Raw genomic sequence first — 22,540 nt, forward strand, 5'->3', positions numbered from 1 at the left:
CTGATAATTTTTGAATACTTAGCATATACTTGGCATTGTTCTAAGTGCCTTACTAGTGCTTCCTTATTTAATCCTCACAAGGTTGCCCCTCCCTCCCCCCCTTATTTTCCCAAGGCTGCATTTTATTATGGTTCCAATGGGCTCATTCCCAAGGAAGGCTTGCTCTGGGATCCATATTAATTTGGACTTCGTAGTATATTGAAGCACCTGAAAGTGTTTCCCCGCTAAGCAGAAACTCCTCTTCTCCATCAGGAGCCTAGCATGCAACAGTCCTTTTTCACAGGAGGATGCTGGCACAGGGAGCGGCCAAGGTGCATCACTTGCTCTGGGTCTCATAGCTCTTGAGCAATGGAGCTGGATTGGGACTTTGGCTGGCTGCCCCAAGAGCCAGGCCTCACACCCCTAAGGATTACCATCCTTTACCGGCACAACTTCCAGGGCACAAGTAGAGTTTATAAAAAGCACCTTCAATATGATTGCTCTGGTTTGTTTTAGATATGGTGTTATTATTTTTTTTTTAATGTTAAGTAACATTAGAGAGTAAATCTAACATTTGTGGTATTTATGGTTGCTGTCTAAAAATTCTAAAATTTTCTATGAATGTTAAGTGGTAATGATTTTCATTACCACTTTGCATAACAGGATAAAATGATACAAATGGCAGTGTTGGAGGGCTAAGATAGGGAGGACAGACATGAACTATACAATTCATGCCCAAGAGTTTAAAGGTAATTGTAAAATATAATAATCTAGCACAGCACATCAGGTCACCCACTGTGGAGCAGTTGTCTGAATAGCATTTTTACCAGCTGAATAGTTCTACCTACCCAAACTTCATTACATTGAGGGTCCCAGGTTAATCCCTTGCTTGTCCTGTTTGAGTGAAAGTGAGATTGTTGTACAAAAGGCATACTACATATAGCTAAAGAAGTAGAGATGCTGATTTATGTAAAGAATTAGATCTGGCCTGTGCTTTAAGTTTTTATTCTCCTAACCTATTTTAATTGGAGGAGTATGTTTGGCAAATATTCCAGAGTATGTATTTTGGTTGACTACTTCTAGCTCATACTGACAAATGTAACTTGAAAAGGGCTCTCTTTCTTGTATGGGCATTTGAACCACTGTGCATTTTGCCTAATACTAGGTATTCCAGTGATGTAGGTTCTAGTCTGGATATGTATAAGAAAAAGGCCCCTATCTTGAAGTGACATATTTTAAGTCATAGACCTATCCTGTCCAATTCAGTAGCCCCTAGGCACATGTGGCTATTTAAATTTAAAGTAATTACAAAAATAAAAATAAATCAGTTCTTCAGTCATACCAGCTACATTTTAAGTGTTCAGTAGCCACGTATGCAGATAGAGAAGATTCCTGTCATTACAGAAAGTTCTGTTGGGCAGTGGTGTTATAGAGCATCATGCAAATGTTCTGCATCATTGCTGCCATCACTAAAACTCCTATTGTTGTTATTCTAACAATTCTATTCACAGAAGTAGAGGAAACAGGATTAGAACTAGCAGGTCTCTTGATTTGCATGCACTGCAGGTTTTCTCTTCATTATTTTGGGTCTGAGGCATGTATTCAGTATAGTGATCCCATGCTTTCATGGCATATTGAGGGCATGTAACAAATCATAAAGCATATTTCAGCCCTGAATAAATCTGCCCATCCGTGTCACTGGAAATCCTCGTTCAGTCAAAGGAATTGTCAACAATCGAAAATAAAGATAGAAGAAGAGAAGAATGGGAGTGGAAGAAAACAAGAGGTAGAGAAATGGAGAAAATAAAAAAGGAAGGATGGAAGGAAAATGGTTATGGTTAGGCACAGTCTTTCTCAAGTTCCTCTTCAATGTAATTCACTCGTTGGGAACAGAGAATTGTAGAACTATTGTATTTCCATAATAGTACCTTATCTTCCTCCTCCTCATTCTTTAGACACACATCTGATTATTTCAATTTAGCCTGCCTTATTTCTAATTCCTGTATATTTTTTGTTACTGAAAGACTATTTGAATGTTAATTTTGCTTCTGTATTTACATTGAGTATTTTAGTCTCCTTTGCCCTACTCCTTACCTCTTTTCTTCTTTTTGTAAGGCAACTAAAAAATTATGCCTTAAATAGATAACCAGAAATAAGTATTAATTAAATTTTAGTATGTTTTAACTGAAGTCATATTTTTCCTTCCTACAGCTTACAACACTGAGAGGAGCAATTTTAGAAGATGCTATACCTTCTACTGCTCGGCATGGTACTGCACGAGGACTACCTCTCAAAGAAGTTCTGGAATACGTCATTCCAGAGCTGAGCATTCAGTGCCTGAGACAGGCTTCGAATTCACCCAAGGTCTCAGAACAACTGCTAAAGCTTGATGAACAAGGGGTGTGTATAATACATTAGTGTGTGTGTGTCTATGTGTGTCTAAACATTTTTTAAAATTTTCTCCTCCATCTTTCTTTTAAGACCATTTATTTTTAATGCCCTGAAGCATTTTCTCTCTAGTTTTTCCCAAATATGCCATTATGCTAGTTAAGAAATATGATGCCCTTATAGTATAATATACCTCCTGCTGATAGGTAGTGTCTTTCCCCATGGTTAAAAAAACTCAAGTTGTCCCTTTCCCTGAACAAACATTTATTCTTGTCTTGTATGTGTAAGGCATCATGTTAACAGCATGCATTGAGAAGATTGAAAATGATTAAGACCTGGTCCCTAGCCCATAGGGCCAATAAGACCAAGAGTACAAAAACTCTAAGGCAGTGTTGTGATAATTGATCTTGGTGAGGGATAAACACTAAGTGAGTGGTGAGTGCTTTGGGAGGAGAACTAATCTCTGGCTGGGCCACTTCTTAAAGGAGATGGTATTTTTACTGGGCCTTTAGGCTCAGATAGGATTTCAAGAGAGAAAAAATGAGTACTTGGCTACTTTAGGATACTGACTAATCTAGTTTGTTTACAAGAAAAGGGTACATGAAGAAAGGTGATCCTTGACCCATGTGGAGCTGGCCCACTCGCAGTGCTGATGTGCGCAAAGAGTGCTGTGCCACGCAGGGGTGTCCCCCGCGTAGGCGAGCCCCTGCGCACAAGGAGTGCGCCCCATAAGGAGAGCCGCCCAGCATGAAAGAAAGTTCAGCCTGCCCAGGGATGGTGCTGCACACACGAGAGCTGACGCAGCAAGATGACATAACAAAATGAAACACAGATTCCTATGCTGCTGACAATAACAGAAGTGGACAAAGAAGAACACGCAGCTAATAGACAGAACAGACAACTGGGGTGGGGGGGGGGGAGAGAAATAAATAAATCTTTAAAAAAAAAAAAAGGTTATGAGAAGTAAGACCAAGAAAGTAAGTTGAATGCTATATTAAGAAGTTTACACTTGATTATGGAGGCAGTAGGGAGCCATTCACAGTTTTCCAGCAGGAGGTAACATGATCAGAGGTGTATTTAGAAAGATTATTCTGGGAAACGGACTTTGGCCCAGTGGTTAGGGCGTCCGTCTACCACATGGGAGGTCCGCGGTTCAAACCCCGGGCCTCCTTGACCCGTGTGGAGCTGGCCATGCGCAGTGCTGATGCGCGCAAGGAGTGCCGTGCCACGCAAGGGTGTCCCCCGCGTGGGGGAGCCCCACGCGCAAGGAGTGCGCCCGTGAGAAAAGCCGCCCAGCGTGAAAAGAAAGTGCAGCCTGCCCAGGAATGGCGCCGCCCACACTTCCCGTGCCGCTGACGACAACAGAAGCGGACAAAGAAACAAGACGCAGCAAATAGACACCAAGAACAGACAACCAAGGGAGGGGGGGAATTAAATAAATAAATAAATCTTTTAAAAAAAAAAAAAAAAAAAAAAAAGAAAGATTATTCTGGTAGAAAAGGATTGGACAGTTTGGTGAGGATAGAGAATGGTTGTGGCCTGGAGCTCAAGTGTGTGATTATTGACATTATCCAGGAGAGAATTAATGATGGACAGCATTGAGTGTTGGTGAAAATGGAGAGATCTTTTAAGTTTCAAGTTATATGGACAGCATTGTGTTGGTGAAAATGGAGAGATCTTTTAAGTTTCAAGTTATATACAAAATAACTTGTAGGGAGAACAGAGGTGTAGGTGCACAAGAACATGTAATTTAAAAGAGTGTATTTGTTGTTCAATTCCTGCTTAAAAAAAAGAACAGTGGTGATATATATTTTCAGAACATCCCAATGAAAATTCTTTTGCATCTTTAAGAAGGAATACAAGGTATTTTTTGGTTGACTCAGTAATATTCATTGTGGTTAAGTAGAATATTTGATACTTCAGATGGCTAGAATTTTAAAAGTGATGAAATTGTAATTGAACTGTCTAACAAGTTAACACTGCATTATTAGCAAAAGAAACAGGCTCTTTATCATTCAAAATGAATATCCTGAGATCTGTCAGTCTCAAAAATTAAAAGCCTGACACATTAAAATCAAACAAAAACCAAACTAAAACTCCAACTGTGAACAGTTGACTTCTAAAATAATACTATACATAGAGTGGGTTTACCAGTATCTTGACTATTAAAGTCTGTGGAATGTACAAAACGTTCATGAAGCAGTTGAGGAGAACATGCTATGGAGGAGGCTCGGAGAGGCTGTATCAGGGCAGGTCCCAGACTCTCAGAGTTGAAGCAGGCATGATACAGATTTTGTCTAGTTTCTTGACTATGCTGCAGAAATGCATTTCAAGAGCACATCAGGTTAGTTAGGCCAGTAATTTATTCAGGAAGGGAGGGATGAGAAGTGGGAGAAAATAACAGACCATGGGTCACAAGTGAAGAGGAAGGGGCTGAAAAGTGATCAAGCAGGCTATTTATAGACTACAATTCCCCATTATAGATTATAAATGCCCAGGTTTTACTTGCGTGGCCATGATGGCAGAGGAAAAATGGCAAGAGCAGGGCCCAGAAGGCATGAATAGGGGTCCAAAGGTGAGAGAGCAAGTTCAGGCCTTGCACCTGCTTTTTGAACCATTAGTTATTCCACCCCTTTGCTAATGGCAGGGGAAGAGTTCCAGCTATTTGCTGTTTTGATTGATTACCCCACTCATCAATCCCCCATGAGGGCCCAATGATAAAGTCCTTGGGGGATATCTGGGGCTTTTCCTGGCTTCCAGAACAAATCCTATACTGAATGGCAGAATCTTGGGGTGGGTCTTCCAGCACCCATCTTGGGGTTATTGATGTCCACGTGGACTTCTTGCCAGTTCCAGATCCATCTGTTGATTCCCTATCTTTATGCTTCAGGCACAAAAGAAAGAATAGCATTCATTTTTATATCCCAGGAGAATTGGTAAAAAGAACTTGGCCACCCTTGTACTAATTTCTCACTCCTTTATGTTTCTAGTGAATTTTTATTTTTCCTTTAAAATAAACCACTGTGCTAAATAGCAGATGTTATTTTGATTTTCTTGCCTAGTGGATGATCTGTTTAAGCCCCTGAAGCTACTGTGGGAGAATTGCATAGATGGGTCTGCCTTCCCCAAGCTTGAATCATGAAGCCTTCAAGGCCCTGTATGGTAGCTGTCACCTATCTGGGTGTTCTCTCTCAGAGCAGTGAAAAGAGGAACATTTGGGAGCTTCAGTTGACTGTCTTCCTCATAAAATAAGTAGGTATTAGGAATGTTTGTGCAGTAGAATAGGTCTAGAACCTGCACCAGGCAATTTTAAAACTTAAGCCTTTTAAGTACTTTAATTGAACACTTATTTACAATCTGATGTCAAGAAATTGATTTTGAAAATTGGACTCTCCTTTAAGCAAACCAGTGTATTTCATAGCTCTGTATATATCTCATGTGCTTTTTCTTTTGAGGTTTGACTTTGGTATATAAAATTTTACGTCTTTAATGGTGTTCATATTTAAGCACAGTAAGTTATTTTAACTCCCCACAACTCTTAATGGTATCTGATTCCCATTTTACAGTAAGTTTCTAATAGGACATCCAAGTTCCTAAAGGATCCTTTAAAGTTTCCACTAATCTGTTTGTTAGGGTGGTTGAAACTTTATTCCAGGCAGTGATATTTTTATTAATTTCCCTAATAGTAAATTTGCCTAGGATGGAATGGGCTAATTTTTTTTTTAAGATTTATTTATTTATTTCCATCCCCTCCCTCCACTGACTGCTCTCTGTGTCCATTCACTGTGTGTTCTTCTGTGTCTGCTTGTATTCTCATTAGGTGGCTCTGGAACCCATCCTGGGACCTCCAGAGTGGGAGAGAGGCAATCATTCTCTTGCACCACCTCAGCTCCCTGTTCTGCTACGTCTCTTATTGTCTCTCCTTTGTGTCTCTTTATTTTTAAAGATTTATTTTTATTTATCCCCTACCACTTGCAGCTTGCTTGCTGTCTGCTCTCTCTGTCCATTTGCTGTGTGTTCTTCTGCTTGTCTCCCTTTGTTGCATCATCTTGCTGTGCTAGCTCTCCGTGGGCATGGGCCGTCAGCTCTCTGCGGGCATAGGCCAGCTTGCCTTCACAAGGAGGCCCTGGGATGCAAACCCAGGCCTTCCATATGGTAGACAGGAGCCCAATCAATTGAGCCACAGCCACTTTCCTCTGTGTCTCTTTTCGTTACGTCATCTTGCTGCACCAGCTCTCCATGTCAGTCAACATTCCCGCACAGGATGGCATTCATGGCGCTCCCACATGGGGCACACTCGTGGCACTCCATGTCAGCTGGCACTCCATGTGGGCCACTTATCGCATGGGCCAGTTTGCCTTCACCAGGAGGCCCTGGGCATCCAACCCTGGACCTTCTATGTGGTAGATGGGCGCCCAACTGCTTGAGCCACATCTGCTTTCTGGATGGACTAATTTTATGTTACTTTTCCAAAGGTGTTTCAATCTTGAGAAAATATTCAAAAAAGCCAAACAAGCAAAAAAACTAAATTTGACCTCTGCCAGTTACTTATATTGTTGGTTTCTCTTTCTTAGGAGTTTGTAATCCATCTGGTTTGACATCTATTTTCTTTCTATAAAACACAGTTTAGTCCTAGGTGAATATAATATGTGTTCAGATAATTTGCTTCATCTTCAAGTTTGGTAAGATGTTTTGAGAAGGAAGACTAAATACTATGGAGAACTTTAAGGAAAATAATTATTAAGCAGTAGCTTTAATCTACACAGTTTTACCTCAACTTCTAAACACGTTTTTTTCTTCCTATTTAAGAAGATTCTCCTAATTTAAAAAATGGGCAAGTTCTTAAAATTAAGTAGTTTGATTTTTAAAAAATAATTATTCAGATAAATCATGGCAGCTCACTGTCTTAAACAATATCATGACATATTTGGTAAAATGATTCATTTGCTCATAAGACCACTGCCCCCTTCTCCGCCCACCCTCATGTAATTTACTTAACATATCATGTTTCTTCAAATGAAGTAAAGTAAATCTAAATAAAAGAGAGTGCATGCTCAGACCGAATCAGGAGAATGCAGTGAAAGTGGTGCATTATACTCTTGAATTTGTTTTCAAGGCAATTCTGCAGCTTTGTTTTTTTTTGTCCCCTTCATTTAAATTTTCTTGTCAATAATGACAAGGCTTTTGGCCCTAGAGTGGTTAGTTTCTCTCCTGTCCCAGGAAGAAAATGAGAAGAAATATGCTGGGTTAACTGCCTGTCTGTGCAGCCTGTATGTATGTCCAGCGTTCAGCACTACAAAGTAATACGAAATTTGACAAATGAGTATTTTCCCTTTGCAGTAGTGCTCTCACCCAAGTCCAGGTTGTTCCACCTCAGGATTGTGGGAATGACTGTAATTCCCATCAGACAGGTTAAAAGTAAGTGGTGGATTAGTGTTGAGGCTCAGCCTGAGGAATGGAGGGATTGGAAATGAAACCTTGGTCTGATAGAACTGGGTATGTTAGTGCATAGGGCACTGGAATCTGTAATTTGCCCTGTAATGATTATGCTAAAGAGTATGCTCTTAGCTTTTTGATATTATTAAAGACATAGTAATGCTTGATCTTTTGTTTAGATTATTTTCACGAGTTTTATTATGAAAGAGACTCAGGGAATAGAGATCATCTTCATTGAATATTTCATTATATTATCCTGTGTAGTATATTAGCAGCTATTTGTAATAAACAAGTCATGCTGTTTTATTCTGAGTCATCAGAGATGCTTATCTATCCTCAGTTAAAGTTTTGGGCCATTCACTTGACAATCTCTTACCAAAGAAGGCCTGGTCATTGAATACTTGTACCTCTTAAACTTGTGTGTTACACATGCTTTACTGTGGGAAATGGAGTGTTTCACTGGAGCCAGAGCTTGAGCCAACAGGCCTCTGGGCAACTCTAATTAAAATCCTGGGTGCTTTGAAATCTCTTCTAGTCACTTCCACTGAGTTCTATGGGTCCAGGGGCTTTGGGGATGAAAACACAAATCCTGTTTACAATTAAGATCTAGACACAGGCTGGCTTGTCCGATGGCTAGGAGGAGAGGGCTATGAAATTGACAGTGGACAGGTTACAGGCTGCAGGTCCCTGAAGAGAAAGCTACAGCAAGCAAATAAGTCTCACAGGACTTCAGTTTTCCAGTTATTTGACCTTTGGCTGAATGAGAATCTGCAAGAAATAAATCGAGTCTGTAAGACTCAAGGAATCAGAGATTGTGCCAGTATAGTGAGGACTTTGCTTAACCATCATGAGACCACACCTCATCCCAGGCCATGGGCCTGGGCACAGCTCTACTCTAGGCCTCCTCTTCCAAAGAGATGGACATAGAAGAACAAGAGGGTTCCCTGATAGAGATCCCCGACATGGACTGGAAGAAAGCCAAGAAGTAGCCAAGGGGCATTGCAAATAAGGGTGACACAGAAAAGGTGACCAGAAGGGGATGGCAGATGGTGTTGGTAGTGCTCCAGTAAATGCTAATAAGTTTCCCTAATGTACTTTAAGGTAGTGAAATGTCTTTTGAATCATTCAGGAGTAATTATTGCTTACAATGAGATAATATTTTTATTGCAGTTAACTTTTTTTTTGAAGATGGTAGGCTGTTTGCAGTTTAATATAACATTCCTTTATTTGGATAATTGAGTTAATCAGAAATATTTATTCCTTAACCTCTAGATAAATGGAAGTCTTTTCTTTCTTGACCCTATTAAAGAATTAGTTTGATAAAATGCCTAATACTAGATGTTAAGGAACATAGGCATACCATCATATCCTCACAACCCAGGGGAAGAATCATTACCTTCACTGTGTAATTGAAGGGCTTGTGGCTGCCTCTGACAGGAGCCCAGACCCTTGCATGCCCGTTCCACCATGCCACCTTATCCGTCAATATGTGTAGCTGATTCAGTCTGATTGTAAATGAGTGTGCTGTCCTTTCTATTCTCCTATGGACTTAAGAAAACTCAGAATGTACTCGGAGCCTATCGGCAGTTGATTCCACTTGCTCACCTCTAAATTTATTCTAACATGAAGTAAAATATTTCCTGCATTCTGCTTAAATTGCTCAAGCAGGTGTTCCTGCACCTTTCTTGCATTGTGTGTTGTTACTAGGTAATGCAGATGAAATGGCTTTTATCACTTTGCTTCTCAATGGAAATGAGTATCATTTTGCCTTATTTTACTGATATAGTCAGCTATGAATTTTGATTAAGGCTTTATTTTACAGCTTGATAATAAAAGTGAACAGTATTTTGGATTGATGTCTTTTGGAATTCAGTGATGTCTGATAATCTGTCAGTTTTTGAGGCTCGATTGCTGGTAGTGAGACTAAGAGCTTCGATTTCATGAGAGAGAAATAGTTCTTCTTCGGGGTAAATAGGGAAGCTGGAGAAATGGATCCAGTTTCTCCCTGGCCTTGGGAGAAAGCAGACCCATGGCTTCCACTATGATGCGAGATTGACTGTGGGATAGAATTACAGAAGGAACTCTTCAGTTGTTATTAAAATTCTTTATGGCCTATTGTATATTTAGTAAATGTTTTCTTTTTAACATAATAAAATTTTAAGAAATGACTGTAATTGTACATCCAAAGTTACTTTTTTGGAAACAAAACATTATCCTATTTATATACATATATCACAATTTCCACTGAGCCTCCTTCCTTACCGGACCTTAATTTGATTTGCATTTTCCCAGCAGACTTACATATTTCAGAAATATGTTTTAAAAAAATTTTTTTTAAGCATTAGGAATAAAAAAAGGAAAGCTTTCAAAAGCTCATGGCCTTATTTTCTGACTTGGAAGAGAATGTTAATCACTATATGGAATGTATTAGACTTCTAAGTATTTCCAGAGTTGTATTTTTAGGTAGATGGTTGAACCGGACTGCCTGTCCTTTTTGGAAACCTGGCTTTCACAGGGCTGTGGGCATACATTATATTCCTTAGGGTTTCTGACATTTCTCTACCTGTATTTTGGAGTTGCTGGTGTTATGTATTTTGCAGCATCTTGCACAGTGACAGTTGCTTACTGTTTTGCTTATTTGCTTATGGGAATACTTCTGGCATGCTTTTCTGAAAAACAGAAATCTCAGCTTCTATAATTTCATTTTTACTTCAGGTTAGTGTGGATATTCTTTGCCAAGTAACTACATTTCTCCCTCATTTCAGCTGAGCTTTCAGCACAAGATTGGGATCCTTTATTGCAAGGCAGGCCAGAGCACGGAGGAAGAGATGTATAACAATGAGACAGCGGGACCAGCTTTTGAAGAATTCCTTGATCTTCTGGGCCAGAGAGTGCGGCTAAAAGGATTCAGTAAATATCGAGCTCAGCTAGACAATAAAAGTAAGCTTCATGTTTTTTACTTATGTGCAAGTTTAATTCTCCAAAGGTAGGCATATTGCATAAATCTAAGCTAGTGATCATATGCCCTCGTGTTCTTGACCCCAGAAGCAGCCTAAAAGCTTATTTGGGATGGAGTTTAGATTTCCTCAGATGAGCAAAAAAAGCACATTTCTCAAGAGGTATGTGCTTCACATCAGAAGCTCAAAAGGTCAATTCTTTTTCCTTTGAAACACCAACAGATAGATTCCCTAGTGTTTCGTGAAAAATCTTTTAATATTTTCTTCTTTCTTTGGCCTAACCTCTTCTATTATACCCTTGTTTCCAGTATACCAAGGATGAGCACTGCATTTATTTCTGAGACAAAATATTAACTCCTTCATTCATGTCGTGTTAACAAGCTTATTTGGTTTGTTTCAGGATTCAAAACATTAACAGAGAAGTTGAAACAGTGTTTAAAAAGGCAATGCATCATATTTTTCTATGACCTTAGTCAGGTTTTCTTGAGTGGCACATATTAGTTCTAAGAGAAGTGTGCCACCAATGACTGGCCAGTTTAAAGCACAGGCCTTAAACCCTCCTATGATGTGTGATTTTCTCTAATATCTTCTTTTAGCTAATTACATGCCTTATGAGGCTCATAAATTCTATTTTTTTTTCTATTCTTTGTATTTGTGGTATTCTTTATTTGCTATCAGTCTCTAAAATACCAAGTTTGATAATTTTGCTTGATCTGTTAATAAAAACAAATGAACTCCAGATTCTAATTTAGACTCTCAACTCAGTGGATCTTAGCATGTAAGTGGTCTCTTCCTGGTTTGAGGGAATTTGAGACCACAAGTGGTAAAGTGAGTTTTCGGTGTTTGAGAACCAGGGTGTGGCAGAGCCTGGATTTGAATGAGGGTGACCTGGCAGCTTTGCAACTCTCTGCCCACTATTCCTCTGTCTTCAAGCCCTACTCACGAAGCCTACTCTACTTGTTACCTCATTGACACTCCATCTAGATCAGGATTTGTGCTTATTTAATAAGCCAGGTCATTGTATACCTGTCTTCAGTTCTCAGTTTTTAGATCAATTTTTGAAAATTACAATTACAGAATAATCACAAGACCTGAAGACAGTGCCTGGGTTGGAATTTTACCATTATTTGAAGCCATATTGTTCATTCTCAGTTATATAAAAATTAGGAAATCATTTGTGGCATACAGAATATGAATATCCATATATTTTAAGATCAATGAGGCTTTTTCTTTTTTTTTCATTTTCAAAATCTACAAGCTTCTATTCACCCCCTAGAGATGCTGAAATATGTCCTTCCCGAATTGAAAATCACTGCTGACGTGAACTCCTGTTACTTATGAATATGTGTCATCTCTTTTGAGTAGTGTGCATGGAGAAAAAGTTTTAAGAAATCCTGATCAGTACATTCCAAAAAACTGTAACAGATAATCCAAAGTAATTTCCCATGTGTAGAATTAGCAGCTTTGAATATTTATGATGTTGGAAATGTCTTTGAAATATTACAGATATATTACTAAGCACATTAGTTCAAAGAGATAAGAGCTAATTTTTATACACTAATAATCAAATCTTTAAGCTACTTTTATGATCAAGGCATTTTGTTAGGCACTCTGTGGTTTACAGGGAAGTCTGAGACGTAATTCCTTCAGCAGAAAGGAGATATCCCTTATGACTTACATTTCAGGGGATTTTCAAGTAAATGTTACATCTTTATTGAGCAAACAAAAAATCTCCTAAAATTTAGGAGAATTGAGTTCTAGTTCTCTGTCTACCCATAGAACCTTGGTCAAATCTGGGCTTCATTTTCCTCACAAATAAAATTCGGGGTGTTGGGCTAGAATATCTCAGGTGTCCCTTCCAGCTCTAAAATGGGTTGGTTCTCTCAAGTACAAAATGAGATGGAGTGAAAACAGAGGGGATATGAGCAGCTAAGATGTGCTGGGTGGTCTTTGATCGGTCTAGGAATGGAGACTGACAAAACTAGAATATGCCATATGATGGTAAATGCGTGTTTACTTTCTCCATTGCCATGCTAATGTAGGAAATAACTTTAGAAATATTGAATTTCTGAAATTTATTATTATTACTTGGGAGAGACAAACCAATCACATTTAGGCCCCCCAACCCACTAAAATAGTTTTCTCCTTTCGTTGCCATTTCCTGAATCTGAAACATGTTCACTTGACTATTAAATGTCAACATTTTCCTTACTGAATTTTTACCATAATGTGACAGTGTCTTGATGAGAGTAATTCATTGTACCTGAGCTCTTCCATCATATGACCTTCATTATTGTTATCAGTGATGTAGTTCTTTATTAAAGGAGCTTTTTTCTTACCCTTATAACTATTCTTGCTCACTTCCACAGTTTTCAGTGTCAAGGTTCTGAACCAAGAGAATCAAAGTAGAATATCTTGAAGTCCTGTGAAAAATAACAAATATGCTTGCTCTATTTATTGACTAGTTCAAAGAGAAATTACCTTTATTTCGGAAATACTTGCTATACAGATAATTAGGTAACTATCTTATTTGGCCACTTGGAAATTGACTGATCAATATTGCTACATAAATATTTTAAGTACTCCCTTTATTCATGAAATTACCTTATGAGTCCCTTTTCAGAATATTCAAAGCTATATATTTTTCTAGAGAGTTCTCTGTACTATCTCTCAACCAGACAAAATATTGGAAAGACACTCCATGGGACTTAAAAAGAAAGCAATAAAGGCCCATGAAGGTTAAAAATTTTTAAGGTAAAAAGTTAAATTTTCAGTTAAAAACATTTTAACCCCTTCTGGAGTTTCCCTAACAAACAAAATAAATAAGCTTCCTTTTAGATGATGCTACATAGCATTGTTTCTCATTGTTTAAGATAGGAAAATAAGCCTATATGTAGATTAAGACTTGGGAAAGACCAACCTGCATTCTGCATATGACTTAACTTTCTATCTATCTTTTTGTTCGTATGCAAAGCGATTCGAAATTACACCCCCAAATTATTTCTTAAATATTTTATAGTATTCATACTTGTTCAGGTGTTTGCAATTTTAAATGTGAGTTAATCATTGATAATACACATGGGTTATGAATTTGTAAAAAATCATTCTTCTTTTCAAAAGATGAATAGTTTTATGATTAATGAGGTTTCAGATGGCATCTTTTTAAAAACATGTATTAGTGCATAATATACAGTAAGAGATCACATTTCATTCTCCATATTCTTAAGTCATATGTCTGTATAAAATTGTATTTCCAGTTTAAAGGAGAAAAATTAATTGCATCATTCAGCAAAGGAAAATTTAAAATATTTTTGTTCCCATTTCTATAGTAAGGCAACCCTGTTTCATTTTTCTGGAAAATCAAAAGCACAAGACTAACTAAGAATAAACTGTAAACACATACTTATGCACAAAAACATGGGGCTGGTTATCCATGTTGGTTATCCTTCAAATAATTGCATCCAGACCTGCACTGAGCCAGACCTCCAGCTTCTTCCCTCCTTTTCTCAACTCTACTCCTTGTAGTAGAACCCAGCCCCTAGGGGGTCATCTAAATCAGTTTTCTGAGGATGAGAACATAGAAGAGAGGAAACCATGCATTCAGTAAAAAGCCAAAGCATGTGGGAAAGAGCACATGAAGAGAAGACTAAACACTTAAGTTGCAGATGTGGTTGGATAGCAGTAGAAACTGCGTGTTGAGAGAACAGGATGCTCAACATTAAGACACTGGAAGTTTTCAGTTTGTTGTTTTCCCTACTTAAACTGCCTTTTGTAATAATGATTGTATAAGTCAGACAAAGGGGTGCTAATGCAAAGTACCAGAAATCTGTTGTCTTTTATGAAGGGTATTTATTTAGGGTAAAATCTTATAGTCACAAGGCCTTAAAAAGTCTAGTTCAAGGTACCATAAGAGGTACTTTCTCACCCCCAGTCTGTTGGCATGTATTGAGGCAAGATGGCAGGCAATGTCTGCAAGGGCTCAGCCTTCCTCTTTCTTCTTAACGTTCTGTGGTCCTAGCTTCTTCCTGTTTCAGCTCAAGCTGACGTAGGGCTCATTTCTCTTCCTCTGGGGCTCATTTCTTTCCAGGCTCATCTGCTCTGGTCTCTTCACAAGGTCAGCTGTAAACTATCAGGCTCATCTCTCTTTCCAGGGTTGCAGGATCCTCTCTGCGTAGTTTCTCTGTGTGGCTACTTCCATGTGAGAGAGTGTTTTATCAGCCCACCAAGGGGGCTGGAACTCTAATGCTGAGTCACACTCTAATGAAGTGGTTGAATCACAGCTCTAATCTTAACATAATTTAATCAGATGTCTCAGCTAACTGTAATACAATCAAAGGGTTAGCATGCCCAGAGGAACCAACCAGTTTACAAACATAATCAATATTTCTTTTTGGAATTCATAAATGATATCAAACTGCCACAATGACCTATGTGTAAAAGTCCTAATTTTGTAGTTCTCTAATTTCCTTTTTGTCCTTATTTTGTATTTAGCTGATTCTACAGGAACTCACTCCCTGTATACCACATACAAAGATTATGAACTCATGTTCCATGTGTCAACCATGCTGCCCTACATGCCAAACAATCGACAACAGGTAATTCCTCACCCAGCCTCTCTCCTGTTATAACTGGTACTAAAGCTGAGCTCAGCCCATTGATACCATTAGAGGATTTAGAGTTTGTAAAGAATCATTCAGGGGCTTTTTTCCCCTTGAATAGCATAACAATCTATGACTGTCCCATCATTTGGTGGAAGTATTTGGGTTTTAAAGGCTTTTAAAGGTTTAAATTATACAAGCCCACAGTTGTCCAATAGATACTTGTGAATCATTCAGTAATTAAACTCTGTGGGAATTGTTGCCCAGAAAACTGATAGAGCTTACTGATGCCAAGAAAATCTGTCAGTACTTTAGCAGAAATAAAACCAGTGACTTTTAACCCCAGTTGTCAAGTATTCAAACTACAAAGCCCTTCCACTTCCCTAATTACTTGAGTCGTTGAACTCCAAGTGGAGTTGACCCTATCCTTTCTCATTAGGCAACCTCTTGAATTTTGAGATCTGCTTAAATTCCTGTTACCAGAGTACGAAACTGTCTTCTCCTGCCTGCTTTCATTGTGTGGTAACTGAACTGTTTGGGTTTATAAGTTCTCTGTACCTGACTTTATTCTCCCAAAATACCCTTAAAAGATCCTGTACGCAAAAATTTGTAGAACACAAGATGTGAAAATGTATATGTGTGTTTTAGACTTCCCAAACTGGAGATTTAAAAAATGAAAATAATCTTTTACGTTAAGACCATACATTATAAACTCCATAGCCTAAAGACTTCTTTAGTTATCCTTTTTCTTTAGCTTTTTGTTTGTTTTTAACTTGAGTGAGAACTCATGGCATTGATTTAGTTAGCCGATGAGGGTAGAAGTGGAAAACAGTAAAAATTGCTTTTTTTAAAATTGCACTTAATTTACATGGAATAGATATGACACCTCTATGTGGTTCATTGAGAAAGCTTTGTACAGTATACAGCAGCCTGTCTGGGAAAATAAGCATAATATCAAGGGTGTGTAGGGAGTGAAGACTACACGATAAGCATTAATAGACCTTGTGTTCTGCACCTCTCTCAGGCATTCACTTGCCCTGTGGCTTTGGGTATGGTTCTTGGTCTCTCAAGCTTTGATATCCTTAAATATAAAGTGAAGACATGGTCTAGATTTAAAACAGTGGTTGCTTGGAACACTGTATTGAGAAGGATTCTAGGATAACAATGAGGCTCAGAGAGAAACAGTGCTGTTTTTCGGAGATATCTTTCATGTGTTTGAAGATGGGAAGAAATGGCACACATAAGGCATTTTTAGACTAGATAATGTAGCTCTCCCACTGGGATTTTGAATTCTGTGATTCTAGTAACCTCTATTGAGTCTCCTTCTTGACTGCAAAAGTTTCAGCAGAATATAATTATTAGAAGCAAGAGTTTTAGAGCCAGACTTCTTGGACTTGAATTCCAGCTACTAGCTAGGTGACCTTGGGTAAACTTTTAAAGTTGTGGTTTCCTTTATCCATGAAGGCAGGTATTTTCACTTGTTTCACTCACTGAGATGTCCCTATGCACCTAGAATAGTTCCCAGAATACAGAAAGTGTCCAACTAATACACATTAGCAGAGTGAATGAATGAAACCTTTCTCAGATGATAATTATGAGCAACAGTAGATGAGGGAATACATCTAATGCACTTGAAACAGTGTGCTTAATAGTTTTTTTTTTAATCATTTATTAGCTATTGGACACAAACATTTTAGATACCTTAATTTTTCTGTTCTGTATCCAAAAGATCTATTATGAACATCTAAAGACTGAATAGTTAAGAAAGTAAGACTAATTTATCAATAGTTTCAGAAAACTATTTTTACCTTGGCATTTAAGAAGGTATTTTCCTAATAATGACTCATCATCAGAATGTTTTCTCTGTAGATAAATTATGCCCCTCTGCAGTCTTCTGACAGGTGCATTCCAAATTTTTTATGGGTTGTGTTGATTCCAAAACTCTTTCTATATATCTAAACCACCTCATCCATGACCGCAAATTATGTTACTATCAAGGACATAGTGTCCCTGAAATGACCAGCTGAGGTCATGAATGCAGTCTGAGGCCACTGAAGTTGGCAAAGGTATCTGGTCTGTTGGTGAATCATGAGTGAAACCTTGGCCTTGTTAGTACCACAGCGTTAGTGACTATTTAACTGGCCTAGATGCATCCACATCAGATCTAATTTCTTGCATTTGTTCTTGTAATAAATCAAGCTGAAAGCTGATTCCAAGGTGTATTAAGAGTCTTTAGAGAGTTCATCAAAGTTGCAAAAGAGTTTAATCTTTGGAATGCCCTGACTCTTGAAAAGAAAACCTAGCTAGACCTGGGGAATGATAAGAAACACTACTCTTGGAGGGTTTTCTCTTCTTTCAACTCCTGGAAGTTCACCTGCACCTGTTTGCCAGTCAGATCCCTTTTCTCAGGGCTGCCTCTTCCATGTGCTTGCTTCCCTGCTGCTTGCTTTGCAAACAAAGTCATATTTCTCCTACATGGGATGTTCTCAGTGGAAAGAACTTTAGAAACTAGCTGATCCAGTGGTTTCCAAATTTTGCTTTGGTACAGAAACCCTTTCTTCAAACTAAATGTATAAAACAGATAAAGGGAGCACAGTGCCAGGCACCTAGTCAGTTGTTTCTTCTTTTTCCTCTTCTTCCTCCTCCTCCTTTTGTTCTTGTTTTGTTTTTCTTCCTCATTCTTCTCTTCCTCTTCTTTTGTTCCTTCTCCTCCTCCTCCTCCTCTTTCCTCCTTTCTTCCTTTGCCTTTCTTCTTCTCCTTTGCAATGCATGTATAAAGTTAGAGGGGTTCAGGTTGACAGGAATATTGGGACCCCATGACAACAGCTAAGGAGTACGACCAAACATGTAGGTGCTGAGGTTACATTTGAAAAGTTGTGATCTGATCCTAGTACATTTCCTTCCTTGTGTACATGAGGGACATGAGGGACATTTCCTTCCTTGTGTACATGAGGAACATGGAACCAAGACTGGAACCTTTTTCTTCATGTAATTTAGGCTGATTATAGGCCCCTGCCTTGCAAGTGTTTGTGTACTTCCTTAAACCCTTAATTGATAGTGCTAAGGAACCATGTAAATACTGGAGGAATTGCCTCATTATATGCTGTGAAGCAAGGTTCTGACTTGGATTGTCCTCTACCATGTACTTGGGTTCACCTGTAAATAAGAATATGACATAGTTTGGAAAGACAAAATGTTTATTCAGTTTTATATGATAAGCTTTATTCCTGGGCTCCTAGTGGGAATGTGGATTTATACCAAAAATAAGAATTACTGTTTAGAATGGGACTTGGTATTACCCAGCATCAGAAGAGAGATGCCTGCATCTTCATAATCCTGTTCTCATCTTCACTTCGTTAATAAATCATTAAAAATGCTTTTTCTTGATTTGTTTCTTTTGCAAAGTGTTCAGTCTTATTTAATTGGTTTGTACATTTATTCTTGCCATTTATAAAATAGTATGATTAATAAAATGGTAAATCAGTGATGAACCATTAAAACATTAAATTTGATTTGATCTTGATGATCTGAGATAAGAAAGTGGCGAGCAGGGCAAGGATTTACTTCTCTAAGTATCGACCTTTAATATCTATGTGGTAATTTGTTCAGGTTTGCCCCTCTCCCTTCTTATTATTCAGACTTTTCTTTGTTTACTTTTTCTCTTAAACATCACAGCAAAATTCTAATGACAAGTTCACACTCTGGAGTATAAAGTATAAGAGTGTGTGTATGTACATGTGCATGTGTGTAAAATTAGGAAGGTCTCTGAAGGAGGAGAACCAGCCCCCCATGTGAAGGGGAGGAACTTTTCAAGCAAGGGGTTAGCAGGTGTGGCATGCCTCCAATTGGATGAGGTTGGCATGGTGTGGGGACGAAAGGGCAGCTGTCTGCAGGCTTTGTAAGGGGAGAGAAAGGAGTAATTGATGTGATAGGAGCGTTGGAAGGGACAGGTCAAACTAGCCTTTGTCAGCCATGCTCATACTGAGAGATCTTTAGATTAATACCTATGGATCCTGATCTGGAACCTGTGATTGATTTTGATGGAATGTAAGTTTAATTTTTACTCATTTCTGACTTCATCTTTTTGAATTTCAAACTTGTAAGATGGTACAGTTTTCTCTTTGGATAAAGCCAGGCTGGTTTCCAGATCATAGCTTCTTTCTGAAGACAAGAGACTCTCTTAGGAACTATGCCTTCCTCAGCTTCAAATTAAGCTTTCTCTTTGCTGACTCCAGTTCTTAGAAACATTCTTCTGAAACACAACCCAATACTTCTGTTTCACATTTTGGAAATAGTTCTTTCCACCCCCTCCCAAAATTAGGTGCAAAATAGCCTTGGTTTTTTTTCTTACTAAGTTAAAAAATGGGCCAATTTACAGAGGCTAATAGACCTACTCTAGTTGAACTTTATGCCATTTTTGATCCACCCAAGTTGTAAGTTGTTTTCATTTGCTTTTGATTGTTGCATCAAGTTAAAACTAGTCCGTGAAACTCTTCAGTTTGTTTAAGTAATTGAAAATAAATTCAAAGGTTGTATTTCTGTAGCATCTGTTCACTTTTTTGCCATGGAATTAGATAAAGCATCACATTTTCACTTTCCTTCTCAAAACAAGAGCTCGTTCCTGTTTTTCAACTTGTAGCAAGTGTTGGTAATTTAGTAGAATTGACTCCATATTTGTAAAATACAGTATTTATTTGTTTATTAAATCAGATTTTGCTGTTTTCTGTTTTGTTTTGTTTTAAAAGAGGTACCAGGAGTTGAACCTGGGACCTCGTACATGGGAAGCAGGTGTTTAACCACTGAGCTATACCTACGCCCCTACAATATTTATTAATTCACTCTCGCAGTTGAAGATGCAAAGTTGATTCTCTCGGCACAAAAGTGTTATGGCCTTTACATATATGGTAAAGAGAAGTTAGACAGCCCTGTAAGATGCCATTCCTTTAAGCTCCCCAAGCAGTTAATGCTGGAAGCTCCTGGTAACCGAGAGGAATATACCCTTTTTGGTTTTTGCTGGCCTGCCTTTGCATATGATTTGCCACACTCCTATCCTTTCCATTTCCAGCCTTTGACTATACAGAATTTACTGTAAAGAAAAATGTACCTTAAGCAAAATGAATACTTCTTCTAACTTTCTAGATTTGTATTTCTTTAGTTTCTAAACAGATTCAAACATCCTATGAGCATCAAAGTGTTAATTTTTGTTATTTTATTCTCCTTCAGAGGACTTTAGATTTTGCTCTTAACCATTCCCCTTCATTTTTTTCTTCAGAGTACATTAGATGACTACTATTAGGTTAACTAGACTGCCTTAAAAAACATTCTTGGCTCCTTTTTTCAAAGGGAAAGAATGTGCTTAGAAAGGGGAAACCTTGGTTTGGCATGTTGTCAAGGTAACAACCTTATAGTTTCCTTTAACTTGTACTTGTTATTCCTGTGGTGAAGTATAGAATTTGAGCCCAACCTCTTCCTTCAGGAGAGAGGAAAATTGGATAGGAATAGCTATCTGGTTTGCTGTTGCAATAACAACAGCACTGAAGCACTGTCTAATGAGTCCGTCCCTGCACTGTGTGTTTAATTGAGAGGGCTGGCTGACAGGCAGTAGCAGCACAGTAACCCCTTGGGAAGGAGGAGCTGGTGAACTCACTGCTTGGCCTTGGCCATTGTGAGCTCCATTTTCCTTTCAGCACTCAGAGAATTCCTGTTTCAAGGATATTGAATAAAATGCAGGGTAAGCTACTGTGTATATTCAACAAATAGGCTGAAATCAATGTTAGGTAAGTATTGTCCTGTTATAGTACATATGAATCATTCATTTCAATTATTGGGAAAAAGAAGAATATTTTAATCTAGTACAATTTTAAACTTGACTATTGATGTTCAGTTTATACATTTAATCCTTTTTTTTTCTTTAAATGAAATATTTATTGGAATTAATATCTGTACATTATTTTATGGGTAAGTGATAATGCAGTGAATATGACCTAGAGTGCTACTGCCTATTTTACATGCATTTGAAGTGGCACATTTTGCTTAAATTTCTAGCAAAGTTTTTTAGAACTACACATAGCTTGTTGCATCTGTTTTAATGACCTATGCCATATATATGTTTTAAAACTTCACTCAGACAATAAGGTGCTTTTTGTGTATTTGTAAATACACAAAATCATTAGATTTAAATAGGTATTTTTGAGCATACAGATCTGAGATTTAACTGGTATGTAAAGAACCCTGGAAGAATGAAGATTTCATTCCCACTTTCAGGCCTTTATCATGTTAAATTGCAAGTCAGGGGCCTGACAGTGAAATCCTTTCTATATCTGTCTTTAGGAAGGTTTTAAAAGTTGAACTTAATGCTCTTATAGCAAAGTATGCTCTATAGGTGCCAAATAAATTTAAAGGCAAGGTCACTGTCTTTGTTTGCTATTAAGGAAAGATTTACTACCTAAGATTACGCATTCCTGCAATTACATTACCAACTCATATAACAATTATTATATCTATTAAAACTGAAGATCACAACCTTTTTGAGCATAGGTACTATGCCTTCACTTGCATAAAGTTATGTAGTGCCTTGTATATGGATTTATTGGTGCTGTTTTCAGAGGAAAGTGTTGATCACAACTTTAAAGCACAGCTTTACATGTCTATTATCATATATTTGCATCATCCAATTACTCATTTGGAGAATATATATTGAGTGCCCATTATGTGCTAGACACTCCATCAGAAACCCCCACAAAAATTATGGCCTGATCCAGGATAAGTAAACCAACAATTAAAATAGAGTACAGCAAATGCATTGGAAATAGGCCCTAGAGTATATGGATGGAACACCACTATAGTCTTGACCAGGAAGTTTCCTTCGGAGGTGGTGATACCTAAGCAGAGACCTGAATTGTCAGGACAAAACTGGGCTAAACAGGGTATTCTCCATAGCGAGAACATCAAAAATGCAGGCTTTGTTCAAATGTTGCTGCTCTAGGGTTCCCTCTCCCCTGACACATTTGTAGTTTATAAGATTACAAACTATTGGGTTTTTTTAGCTCTTCATCTGGTAGAAATGTATGTTTCTGAGATACATTTAAAATCTAGGTTTCAATTAATAAGCTTGAATATATTGTCCACCAAAATGACAGTCTCCTGTATTTTTGTTGCAAAGATGTGTTTCTGTTGGTGCAC

The 22,540-nt window shown here is 38.0% G+C and overlaps 1 protein-coding gene across 7 annotated transcripts in view; it reads left to right on the plus strand.

Moving 5' to 3' along the window:
• Positions 1-22,540, plus strand: part of SIPA1L2 (signal induced proliferation associated 1 like 2) — a 245,073-nt gene that overhangs the window by 150,862 nt on the left and 71,671 nt on the right. For all 7 annotated transcript variants that reach the window (XM_058309532.2, XM_071207373.1, XM_058309533.2 and 4 more), the window contains 3 exons: positions 2,191-2,379; positions 10,569-10,743; positions 15,252-15,355. In XM_058309532.2, the coding sequence (XP_058165515.1) occupies positions 2,191-2,379; positions 10,569-10,743; positions 15,252-15,355 (468 nt within the window). The remainder of the gene's footprint in view (positions 1-2,190; positions 2,380-10,568; positions 10,744-15,251; positions 15,356-22,540) is intronic.

The sequence above is a fragment of the Dasypus novemcinctus genome, chromosome 13, assembly GCF_030445035.2.
Source record: "Dasypus novemcinctus isolate mDasNov1 chromosome 13, mDasNov1.1.hap2, whole genome shotgun sequence".
Lineage (NCBI taxonomy): Eukaryota > Metazoa > Chordata > Mammalia > Cingulata > Dasypodidae > Dasypus > Dasypus novemcinctus.